The following is a 13,191-nucleotide window of genomic DNA, read 5'->3' on the forward strand; positions in this document are numbered from 1 at the left end:
AAGTACCTGTTGAGAACTATGATTTTACAAAGATGGTTAAGTAAGTATATTAATAACAGCACCGGCACATGTGCATTCACACCCAATCTAAAATGCAGAGTGAATTGATCTTAAAAGGCATTTTTAGTTTTCAAGAAAAATCTAATGTTTTTATAATGATAAAAGTAATTTTCTAAATTACTTTCTTATAAAATGCATTTCTTTTTAACCCCTCTAAATATATACAATTTGCTTTTTCTTTTCCCCTAGGCAAAGTACAATTTAAAAAGAACACAAAAACATTTCCATTCAATGTCTTAGTTTGGACCCATTACAAAACTCCTAAATCGAAATGACCCACCTCTAATAGCACCATAGCCTCTCCTGATTTCTAATGAGCCTGCAAGTGACCCTAACATGTCATTCTCCCCATCAGTTTGTTTCCTTGTTCCATCACTAATCATGCTGAGGAATACCCACCTAAACCTATCCTAGCCATCAAACTTCGTATTCGTATGTGTTTTCAGATTCCTTTAATTCACTTCATCCTCACTTCCAAGCATAGACTCCACAGCACAAACCAAGAACCTGATCCTTCTCTCCTCATAATGACAAGTCCTCCTCTTTTTAGATTAGCTCAGCCCTCAACACAAACTGACAGAAAATCCTATCATCTGGTACATGCGGGTTCGTTATACCTCCACACCTGTGCCTTACTGCTTCCCGAGAGCCTATCCTGTCCCACCTTCAACTCCTCTGAGAGTCTCCTCCCAGAATTGCTTGCTTTCTCTTCTAACATACTAAAATCTACCCTGCCACAGAAGAGTTGTCCTATTTGAAAACAGGCTCAACTCTTTCTTGTACTCCAAAACCAAACAAAACCAAACCAAATCAAGCAAAAACTTAGTTAGTATCAATTTTTTGAAAGTTTTTCTTTAGTTGCTGCTTGTATTCATAATTCTTATGCCCTCCTTTGCCATCTGAACTCCTTGAAACCTGGATTTTTCACCTAACACTATCATGAAACTAAGACTTTTTCCTCTTTGTCCTCAAACTTGCTGAACTGTGCACCAGGTATTGCTGTTTCAAAGTTCACTTTCCCCTGAATGTCAACTGCTGCCTCAATTTAAAAGGACTTCCAATTCTCAGATTCTGTAAGATCTTTCTGTTAAATGCCATCTAACTATTCTATGTAAATCAATCACTCTCAACTCCAAAATACTTTTCAGAGTATCTGTGAGCCAGCTGGGCATGGTGGCTCACATCTGCACTTTGGGAGGCTGAGGTGGGAGGGTTGCCTGAGTCCAGGAGTTTGAAACCAGCATGGACAACATAGTGAGGCCTCGTCTTTATTTGAAAAAATAAAATTAAATATATATATATATCTATGAGTCACAGAAACAAAATTAATCTGCTGATAAGATTTGTGGAGGTACAACATACACAGTGGTGGGCTAGGCAGCATGGCAGATACAAAGTTACAAACAGAACTGCAATCTAAGCGAGCATTTAAGACAAATGTGCATAAATTATAGTATATTATAGGATAATACAGGGCTGAACTGTATACAACAGGGTTGATAAGAGTATAACTTGTTTAAAAGTGTTTTCAAAAGTTTGGAAGGATATTTGGCATTATTTTTAACAAAAATGTTAAGCACATATATTTCTGACAAGTACTGCCAGGAATTTATCAAATCTATCAGTTCAAATGGACAAAAATGGGGCTGGGTGCAGTGGCTCACGCCTGTAATCCCAACACTTTGGAAAACTGAGGCAGGATTGCTTGAGGCCAGGAATTCGAGACCAGCCTGGGCAACACAGCGAGACCCTGTCTCAACAACAACAAAAAATTAAAAATTAAAAAAGTAATAAAAACAAATGTACAAAAATATATATGAATGCATATGTAAATACATAGCTAAATAGTAAGTACACACACACACATATACACAAAGTTATTAAATGCCACATTGTTTAAAATTTTAAGAAGCTTGGAAACAGTCAACATGTCAGAGAATCTGATTAAAAAACAAAGGACTAGCTATGCGTGGTGGTGTGTGCTGTATTCTCAGCTACTTGGGAGGCTGAGGCAGGAGGATCATTTGAGCTCAGGAGTTCCAGCTATGATCGTGCCACTGCACTCCAGCCCGGGTGACAGAGTAAGACCCAGTCTCTAAAACAAACAAATAGGCCAGGCATAGTGGCTCATGCCTATAATCCCAGCACTTTGGGAGACTGAGGTGGGAGGATTGCTTGAGGCCAGGAGTTCGAGAACACCTAGGCAACACAGCAAGACCCTGTCTCTACAAAAAATAAAAAATTAGCTTGGTGTGACAGCATGTGCCTATATTCCTGCTTACTTGAGAGGCTGAGGTGGAAGGATCACTTGAGCCAGGTAGGTCGAGGCTGCAGTGAGCCAAGATTGCAGCTTTGCACTCCAGCCTGGGTGACAAGAGTGAGACCCTGTCGCCCTAAAAATAAAAACAAACACAAACAAAACAAGTGTCTGCTTAACTTTTCCACAACTGGAAAACTAGGCAGTCAATTAAAAAGAATGGGCAGGAGCTAAATGTGCTGATGAGAAAAAATCTCATGGAGACCCTGCAATTTACAGAAGTACATTGACAGTAATTAGTTAAGTCCTGGAAAAAATCAAAGGAAAAACCATTAGGAGTTCCACCCCACAACACTACAGGACCTTAGTAGAGGCAAGAAGGCTGGCCTGACTTGGTATTATCTTAGGACACTGGAATGAACTGGTGAACGAAGCACACCACAGGCTGGGTGGAATGGACCCTGGGATCTCCTTGGAAGAAGCACAGGCTCCAAGTAACTCAGCCGGCACTGTACTCAGCCCTGGCCAACTCTCAATTTCTCTCAACCCAGAGGGCTCAGCCACCGAGACAGCCCAGACAAAAAAAATATTGGGGATTATAGGGTGGATTCAGAGGTTGCCTCAGATGTCTCCAAAGCAACATAAAAATGGAGGTAATATAGCCTAGTAGTTACATATATAGATTCAAAAGACGTACTACCTGGGAAACTCTATACTATCCAGTGTTATCTGTGTGACTTTGGACAAGTTAACCTTCCTGTGCTTCAGCCCCCTCAGCTGTAAAACGTGGAAAATGACAGTTCTACCTCATAAGACTGCTGTGTCTTCCAATCAGTTATCATGTCAAGTATTTAAAACAGTACCTGGCACATACATGCTTAATAAATGTCAGCTACTATCATTTATATTACATATTCTAAGCAAAAGAAAATCATAATCGGCGGTCCTGTCATTAAAGAACAAAGACAACCTTTAGACATTCTTAAACATTAGAGAATTTCGGGAATATGAGACAGCATGCTTTTTCTTGAGGGAATGAACCTCAGTACAAATTAAAAATACCAAGAGATAAATCAAAAGAAATAATTCGTGAATGGTGACGCCATGGTGGGGAACACAACTGTTTTGCAGTGAATCCATGTAAACATACAACTAAAACTAAGTAGCTGAGGATATTATGGTTGCATAACAGATGTAAATGTTACAAAACCTGACAAGGTTAAAATGATATAAGTAAACATCATCTGAGGGTGGAAGAGGAAGTGTAAAAGAAGTCATCATTTCATCTTTCCCATCAGGGAGTTAACTGATTCTAAAATTTACATGTAGTAAAGGAATTATAAGGTGGGGGAAGTAACCAAAATATCTTAATAATGTTTCATAATTTTTTTTCTTTAAGGTGATCTTTTAAAAGGTGACATACTCTAGTAGTAAAAAAACATTTGTCTGGAATTTGGCAATTCCTTTCATTTCTCTTCAATTAGATTTTTGTCTGTTAAATTCATATAAAATTCACATGTATACATATGTAACAAACCTGCACGTTGTGCACATGCACCCTAGAACTTAAAGTATAATTAAAAATAAATAAATTAATTCATGTAAAATTAAATATTTGTTTTTTAAAACAGCATGTAAAAGGTCATCCTATTCTCATTAGTTGCCTCTGTATGTCTCTGTTGCTTTCTCTCTCTCCCCTTCTCTCTCTCCCTTTCTCAAAGTACATAAAGCGATGTTTGAAAATGTATCAAATGTCAACATTTGGTAATTTCTAGGTGGTGAGATTTTGAGTGTTTGTTAGTTATCTCCTTTTGAATGTTTTTATAATGAGCATGTATCTTAAAAAAAAAAAAAAAAAAAAAAAAAAGAGACATCTTGCTCTGTTGCCCAGACTGGAGTGCAGCAGCATAATCTTGGCTCACTGCAGTCTCGAACTTCCCAGCTCAAATAATCCTCCTACCACAACCTCCCAAGTAGCCAGGACCACAGGTGAATGCCCTCAATACCTAGCTAATTTTTTTAAATTTTTTTTTAGAGACAGGGTCTCTCTATGTTGCCCAGGCTGGTCTTGAACCCTTGGTCTCAAGCAATCCTCCTGCCTCAGCCTTCCAAAGTGATGAGATCACAGGTATGAGCCACCACACCCAGCCAAGCATGTATCATTTTATAAATATAAACTTATTACATAAATAAAGGCTCTGTTAGCAGTACTAGTTTCAAATAAGTCATATATAGCTGCAAAGTAACAAAAAACCTCATTTTATTAATTTATGGCAGTCAGTAAAGAATTATTCAAAGTCCTTTCAACATAATCAACTCACCAGGAAGTGCTGCTTTACTTATAATTCCTGTCAGCAGAGCCAATTCCTGCAAAGACCCAGCACTAACATCCTGACAGCGCAGAATTGCTTGTATGGTATCAGAATGTGAAATAAGAAACTGCAATACCTAAGCCATTGAAAAGGAAGAGGAACAGAAAAAACGGATGTAGAAGTAGAAAATTATATTATAAATGCATAATTCATCTTATAAATAATGTTGAAGGAAATAATTCAATAAGTGACGAAGAATACCAGATAAGCAACTGTTTTCTGTACTTACATATTTATTTCTTCAGGAAGTAAACATTTAAAATTCACAAGACTAAAAGGATTATTTTAAAGTTTGTAAGTTAATACATCTGGAGACTACTGTAGAAGAATATAATGCAGAACTACTGTATGAAAACTATTATCTGATGGCCGGGCGCGGTGGCTCAAGCCTGTAATCCCAGCACTTTGGGAGGCCGAGGCGGGCGGATCACGAGGTCAGGAGATCGAGACCATCCTGGCTAACAGGGTGAAAACCCCGTCTCTACTAAAAATACAAAAAATGAGCCGGGCGCGGTGGCGGCGCCTGTAGTCCCAGCTACTAAGGAGGCTGAGGCAGGAGAATGGCATGAACCCGGGAGGCGGAGCTTGCAGTGAGCCACTGCACTCCAGCCTGGGGGACAGAGCAAGACTCTGTCTCAAAAAAAAAAAAAAAAAAAAAAAAAAAAAAAAAAAAAAAAAAACTATTATCTGACCACTATTTTCTTTCTTTTATTGTTTTGCAAATGAACTAGAGTAAGAATTTAAAATAAGTGGGTATAAAAATGACTACTGAATTCGAGAAGCTGCTCTATGAAAGCATAACTAGCATGACATGGGGAAATCACATAAAAGCCTTTGTCTAATTCTCCTTTTTTTAAAAAAATTCACTTTTATTATTATATAATAGAGATAGGGGCCGGACATGGTGGCTCACGCCTGTAATCCCAGCACTGAGGGAGGCCAAGGCAGGTGGATCACTTGAGGTCAGGAGTTTGAGACCAGCCTGGCCAACATGGTGAAATGCCATCTCTACTAAAAATACAAAAATTAGCCATGTTTAGTGGTGCACACCTGTAATTCCAGCTACTCAGGAAGCTGAGGCACGAAAATCACTTGAACCTGGGAGATGGACGCTGCAGTAAGCTGGGATCATGCCACTGCATTCCAGCCTGGGTGATGAAGTGAGACTCTGACTCGGGGCGGGGGGAAAAAAAAGAGAGAGAGATAGGGTCTCACTATGTTGCCCAGGCTGGGCTCAAACTCCTGGCTAAAGTGATCCTCCCACCTTGGCTTCCCAAAGTGTTAGGATTATAGGCATAAGCCACCGCACCTGGTCATAACTCTCCTTTCGATGCGGTTAAAAAAAGGAGATGTAAATCCTGACCTCCAAACTCTACCCTTCCATTTTGGCATTTTATAGTATATACTCATGGAGTCCTCTTTCAGTATTTTCACTTAGGAATATCTCAACTAGCTTACAAACATGTTAAAGGCAGAGTATATGCCCAAACAAGCCAAGGATGTGAATCACTCAGAATTGTGATCATTTTTGTCTTTTAATAAAGATTCCTAGCCTAAGCTTATAATGGCTGGTCACGGAACTCAGTCATCTGTGCTTTTCTAAGAGGCTCCTCAGGTGATTCTGCTTCAGTCAATACAAGATTGGTGTTAGGGAACCAATGTCTTATATCATAATGTCCCACTTCTACTAAAAAATCTTAATCTCAATCTAGGAGAAGACAGGCAAAGTCTCTTGAGTTTTAAAAAGTACTAACTTGAAGACCACATAGGCCCAAAAGAAGTAGGAAGTCAACCCAGATTGATGTGGTATAAAATAAGGTGCCACTTTAGAACAGCAGCATCTACCTTGGTGAGATGGCCTAAGGCCTAATGGTAGAGAAAGCACAAAAAATGACCAGAAATCAAAGTGTTTTAGGACACAGTTCCAAAATATAATAAAGCAATACAATAAAACATTGTGGATTCATAATGATAAGCCTAATTAATCAATGAAAGGCTAAATTACATATAAAATTAATTTTTAAAAAAATGTGCATTGGAACATTAGAGTGTTTCACTGAAAAGCAATCAAAATAAAACTAATTTCTGGTGTTTAAAAACATTTTGATAGCAAAATCACTCATTTAAATTATTTCATTCTCTATCACATATAAATGCAGTATTATCATCTATCAGTTTCCCAAAGTGCCGGGATTACAGGCGTGAGCCACCATGCCTGGCCTGCAAGGCCTAGCATAGCCCTCTCTCAATAAATATCTGGTTAAATTACATTTTAGAAGCCAGCTTATTCCTATCACAATAACTGCTTTCTTTTACAGAAGAACAAATTTCAATCTCTTGCTTTCTGTCTCATGATTCTATTAATTAGCTACAGTGTTTCATTCAAACAAAAGTATAAAAATGGGCCAATGTAGTTAAAAACAAAGTACAGAGGCCTCTTTTCTCTACCCTGCTCCACCACAAGCATTAGGACTAACGTAAATTCACTTAAGCATTCTACATGTAAGGTTTCTGTACTTATAAAATGAGGATTTTGCTCTACACAATATCTAAACAAAGGGTTCACCTTACCTGCCCTGCTGCCTGCAAGTGCTGGGCCATACTAGATGTGAGGATGACCTGGCACAGCTGGAGAGCTGGGAGGAGAATCTGGCGGTAGCGATCCACTGGGGTAGGGATGAACACTGGAGGGTCTCTCATGCCAAACATGCTTGATTTATTTCAACCAAACAAGGAGAAAACATTCCAAGAATTAAGGTATGCTCTCGGCAATTCCTTAACATTGATATGGCAAATAAATCACAGCCAACTGATTAAGATGTGAAGCTACTAGTGAGTACTCTGCATCCCACATATACATCCTTGGTCCAAAGAAAGAAGTGTCTTCCTAAACTCATAGCTTAGTTAGTAAAAACAGTTACTTGAATTCTGAAAAATCTTATCAAGGAAAACCTATGTAATTTGACAACACAATCTTGAAACTTCCCAAACATTTTTATTCTTCTCTAAATGCTCCCTTGGGCCATATAGGCTGTCAGTAAGAAACAGATTTAAAAAGTTACTTTCCCTAAAATTCCCTCTCCTCTACCCAAGCCAAAAATCCACTATGCTGCCCGTTGTATAGGGTGAGTACCACTTATCCAAAATGCTTGGTACCAGCAGTGTTGCAGATTTTTTTGGATTTTGAAATATTTGCATTATATATACTTACTGGTTGAGCATCCCCAATCTGAAAATCCAAAATCCAAATTGCTCCAATGGGCATTTCCTTTGAGTACCATATTGGCACTCAGAAAAGTTTGGGATTTAGAAGCACTGCAGATTTCAGATTTTCAGATTAGAGAAACTCAATCTGTATAAAAATAAAACAAGATTTAAGAGTTAAAATGAGACTGTAAAATCACTTCACCTTTAAGAGTAGGTCTCAGAATACTGTATTAATAAGCTAATATTTATTGTAAATGTTTACATTTAAATTTTTAGAGCAAAAAAATGGCTGCCTATTGAGCGGGAATGAAAGCAGAATATGAAAATAAAGTAAGAGAGAGGCTTTGTACAGACAAGTGATAATAACCTGCCATGAACTAATTAACTTTACCTAAGGTGAAAGTAATAACTTTCATGTTGGAAACTTTAGACAGCAATACTAAAATAAATGTTTTTCCCCTGGAGATAAAATAGTTCTGTAGTTAAGCCTTAAACATTCAAATATTCAAGTTGGTAACAGATACTTTTAAAACAATTACTAAACTCAAACTAAGTATTATTTACTTCTAGGAAGGTATGCTGACTGCCTCACAATGCTGCAGTCATGTAAACAAAAAAGAAAATCAAATCAAATTTTCCACATTCAAACTGAACTAAGAAATCAGCTGAAAAGCTCAAAACTTGAAAACAATTCCATTTGAAGCTTTTGAATTCGTAAGCAGTAAGCAAAATATTGAAATAAGAAAAAATATACATAAAACCTAAAATCCTATTCAAATCATCCAGAACAGGAAAGCCGTAAAAAATTAAAATTTAATTACAACTCTTAAAAAATTCTCTCCCACCCCTACCTACTTTTTCCCTAGTAGCAACTTCCATTTATTAGTAAATGACAGGGGCACAGTATGAACAAAAAACCCCACATCAAGATGAAAGAGAACTGTTAAGTGGCAAAATTATGTTTGGAATTTTTTTTTTTCCCTTAATAATCCTTTACTGGGAGCTTAACCAAATTAATCTATATAGACACTTACCTCTGTGGGTCCGTTTCTGGGCGCATGTCATAGACTTGGCATTGAGCTAGTCTCACAATCACCCCTGATCTTAGCAGCTCTAATGCACCCTGCTGTATCTTTGCCACTCTTGTGAGAAATGCCTAAGGAGTTACGAGAGAAAAAAATCATCAGTGCTGAAATCACGTCCAAGGGCCTCAGAGAAAAGTGAAACACTTTCATGGCACATTTCTCGTCCTTAGTTATCACTGAAGAGAAATCTGGGCTGGTGACCAGGTTACATTATACCACTTTCTTCCTAGGATTTTCATGAGGACTCAGTGTTCAACATATCTAAAGTACCCAGAGACAGTAGCTTCCAGGACTCAAGTATTCATTTACAGTGCGGGTTCTGTTATTACCATGTGCGCCCATGGAGGGCAAGGAATTTTGTCTGTTTTGCTAACAGCTATGTCTCTAGTATCTAGTGCCATGCCTGCCATTTTGCAGGTATTTAATAAATACCTGTTAAATAAATGAAGGAGGGAAAAGGAGTAAATGAAGAATCTTAAACTTCAGTGCTTCTATTATTGCAACATTTGTGATCCTTTTAACCAGGAGGAAACAGAAATTAAAACAGATTTGCAGGCAAAGAAACAACGAATTATATAGTATATTAAAAATGCTGTGTTTAGAATAGAACCAGCATATCTACATGGAAATTTTCAATCAGCAACGACTACAGTCTGAATTGTATTGTGAGAGGACAATTTTGCTCTGTCCTCATGGAGCACTGGCTGTCATACTGCCATCATGAGCAACCTGAATGAGTGAGGGAAGCAGCAGTTCCATTATCCAGCTGTCCCTTGGAGGAGCATTTCACCCATCTTTTGCACACTAGGAAGATTCCTAAGTTTAAAACTCCTTTAAAAAAGGATTCCAGCTTATGATAGAAATATTCAAAATGAATGCCACATTCATTTTCTTTAATACATCTATAGCCAAGAGAAAATGACTTCTTGATCTAACACCACATGTCTAGAAGGCCTTACCATTTTAGATTCATAAGTATAAAGTGCTTTTAAAAGGGGAGGCTGTGGCATGAGTAAGCTCTGCAAAGTACGGTCATCTTCTACCAAGCTGTCTACGAGGACCTTCAAGTAGCCACTGTTAGAAAGATACAAAAGCCACTGCTGCTGTTTATCTACGGAGACAATCCGATCAAGTAGAGCCAGGGCCAGCATCTGAAGGAAGAATAAATTAAAGTCCAAAACAAGTAGATGCTACCAAAATCAACAACAGTAACTGACTTTATCTGGAAATATGAAGACTTTTTTTCATAAAGAGAATGTTGCTTGCAATAAAATTTCCTTTTTTCTTTTCTTTTCTTTTTTTTTTTTTTTGAGAAGTTGAAAACTATGGGTCCAGAATCTCAATTTATCAATAAAGGAAAGCAGTCAGGTAAACATTTATTTCCAAAACAAAACCTAACACGTTAAAATAGTGGCATTAGATATATTTTAGTAGAGTCTAACATTGTTGGCGAGAGAAAAGAAATTTTTTTAACAGCTGTTTTTTCTCATTGTGAAGTTTTATAATGCTTATTACAGAAAACACAGAAAAGCAGTAACTAGGCTGGGTGCCGTGGCTCACCCCTGTAATTCCAACACTTTGGGAGGCAGAGGCAGGCGGAACACTCGAGGTCAGGAGTCCCAGACAAGCCTAGCCATTAAAAAAATTAGGCTGGGCGCAGTGGCTCACACCTGTAATCCCAGCACTCTGGGAGGCCGAGGCGGGTGGATCACGAGGTCAGGAGTTCAAGACTAACCTGGCCAAGATGGTGAAACCCCGTCTCTACTGAAAATACGAAAAAAAATTAGCCGGGCATGGTGGCAGGTTTCTGTAATCTCAGCTACTCAGGAGGCTGAGGCAAAGAATTGCTTGAATCTGGGCGGTAGAGGTTGCAGTGAGCCAAGATCATGCCACTGCACTCCACCCTGGGCGACAGAGCGAGTCTCTATCTCAAAAAAAAAAAAAAAAAAAAAAAAAAAAGATTAGCCCGGCATGGTGGTGCATGCCTGTAGTAACAGCTACTCGGGAGGCTGAGGCAGGAGAATCACTTGAACCTGGGAGGTGGAGGTTGCAATGAGCCAAGATCACACCACTGCACTCCAGCCTGGGCGACAGAGCAAGACTCTGTCTCAAAAAAAAAAAAAAAAAAAAAAAAAAAAGAAAAAGAAAAAGAAAAGTAATAACTACACAGTCTGGTAAATGCAGTTCATCCATTTTGGTCTGTTTCCTACCAGCATTTTTTCTATGCATACAAATATTTTTAAATTTTTAAAACATAATTAAAAGGTGGCCGGGAGTGATGGCTCACGCCTGTAATCCCAGCACTCTGGGAGGCCGAGGCGCACAGATCACGAGGTCAGAAGATCAAGAGCATCCTGGCTAACACGGTGAAACCCTGTCTCTACTAAACACAAAAAACTAGCCAGGCATAGTGGCAGGCGCCTATAGTCCCAGCTACTTGGGAGGCTGAGACAGGAGAATGGTGTGAACCCGGCAGGTGGAGCTTGCAGTGAACCAAGATTGCGCCAGTGTACTCCAGCCTGGGCAACAGAGTGAGACTCCGTCTCAAAAAACAAAAAAAGATAACTAAAAGCTTATGACAGTTTATTTTTTAAAATCCTATTTCCTATGGTCTTCAAAAACATGATTTAATTGCTACATAACGTTGCTACATAATTTTCCATTAAGAAGTTATCTTCTCACTGCATCATTACCAATGTGCCACAATACTGCATAAGAAATATAAATGCTCCACAAAGCAATTAGGCAGACAAAGATATATTTGGTACAAGGCAATTTATTCAGTATTCTCTTAACCAAAGATCTTTATTAAGCAGCATTTCTGTTGTTTCTACCAGTCAACCTCAAAATTAGCAAGAAGATAATTCTGAAAGGCAATTCTGAATTAAGATACTAACAAAATAAAACACAACATACGAATAAATAAAATAGAAGTCCCAAATTATAGCAAATAAGAAAATACACTATATTATAAAAAATAATTCTTAATATGCAACATATATTATTAGAAGTTGAATCAATTTATTTTATTTTATTTTTTGCAGCAGGATCTCACTTTGTAGGCCAGGCTGGAGTACAGTGGCTTGATCACAGCTCACTGCAAGCAACCTCTGCCTCCTGGGCTCATGCAATTCTTCCACCTCAGCCTCCCAAGTAACTGGGACTGCAGGTGCATGCCACCATGGCTGGTTAATTTTTTGTATTTTTTGTAGAGATGGGGTTTCACCACGTTGCCCAGGCTAGTCTCAAACTCCTAGACTCAAGCTATCTGCCCACCTCGGCCTTCGAAAGCACTGAGATTACAGGCATGAGGCACCACAACGAGTCGTGAATAAGTTTATACTTTAGTAAGTCAAAATACTTATTCAATTACAATACTAAATAAGAGTCGCTTTACCCTTCCAATCTCATGACCATCACAAGCATCTCGACAGACCACTTCCATGAGGGCGGCGCCATAACTTTCAATAATGGCTATGTTTTCTCGCTGTAATTTGCTAAATACATCTTCGGGGGCTGTCAGTCTTTCCCACATGGTTTTCTTGGCTAAAAGGATTAAAACAGAAAAAAACACTCCAGTGGAAAGCAGTGTAATAACTGAGTAATTATACCTCACACGCTAGATGTGAGCTGAGAGAAGGGGAAAAAAAAACACACAACAACAAGATCCTTCCATTACTGCTTGTACACAAAGGCCCACTGACCAATGGGTCCAAGCAGGTTAACTCTAATAACACAATGCACCTATTTCATGCATAGCTCGTACCACTAAGATAACAATTGTCCCAGGAAAAGGATAAACCATTCTTAAAGAGATCAAAATGAATTACAAGACTCCATGAGAACCAACGTCCTGTATTTATCCTGCTAATCAATCTTTTTTTCTTCTTCTTTTTTGAGATGGAGTCTCGCTCTGTCGCCAAGCTGGAGTGCAGTGGCTCGATCTCGGCTCACTGCAGCCTCCACCTCCTGGGTTCAAGCAATTCTCCTGCCTCAGCCTCCCAAGTAGCTAGGACTACAGGCGCACACCACCATGCCCAGCTAATTTTTGTATTTTGAGTAGAGATGTGGTTTCACCATGTTGGCCAGGATGGTCTCAATCTCCTGACCTCATGATCCCCCCACCTTGGCCTCCCAAAGTTACAGGTGTGAGCCACTGTGCCCGGCCGCTAATCAACCTTTTATCTTTTGAGATCTTTGAAAACTGTCA

The 13,191-nt window shown here is 38.8% G+C and overlaps 2 protein-coding genes across 4 annotated transcripts in view; both read right to left on the reverse strand.

Annotated features, from left to right (window-relative positions):
- Window positions 1-13,191, reverse strand: part of STMP1 (short transmembrane mitochondrial protein 1) — a 360,766-nt gene that overhangs the window by 42,581 nt on the left and 304,994 nt on the right. The gene's annotated exons all lie outside the window — the stretch shown is intronic.
- NUP205 (nucleoporin 205) overlaps window positions 1-13,191 on the reverse strand; it is a 93,058-nt gene that overhangs the window by 14,875 nt on the left and 64,992 nt on the right. For all 3 annotated transcript variants that reach the window (XM_050782369.1, XM_050782368.1, XM_050782370.1), the window contains 5 exons: window positions 12,379-12,527; window positions 9,941-10,132; window positions 8,931-9,052; window positions 7,261-7,399; window positions 4,639-4,765 (listed from right to left, as the gene is read on the reverse strand). In XM_050782369.1, coding sequence (XP_050638326.1) covers window positions 4,639-4,765; window positions 7,261-7,399; window positions 8,931-9,052; window positions 9,941-10,132; window positions 12,379-12,527 — 729 coding nt within the window. The remainder of the gene's footprint in view (window positions 1-4,638; window positions 4,766-7,260; window positions 7,400-8,930; window positions 9,053-9,940; window positions 10,133-12,378; window positions 12,528-13,191) is intronic.

The sequence above is a fragment of the Macaca thibetana genome, chromosome 3 (genome assembly GCF_024542745.1).
Source record: "Macaca thibetana thibetana isolate TM-01 chromosome 3, ASM2454274v1, whole genome shotgun sequence".
Lineage (NCBI taxonomy): Eukaryota > Metazoa > Chordata > Mammalia > Primates > Cercopithecidae > Macaca > Macaca thibetana.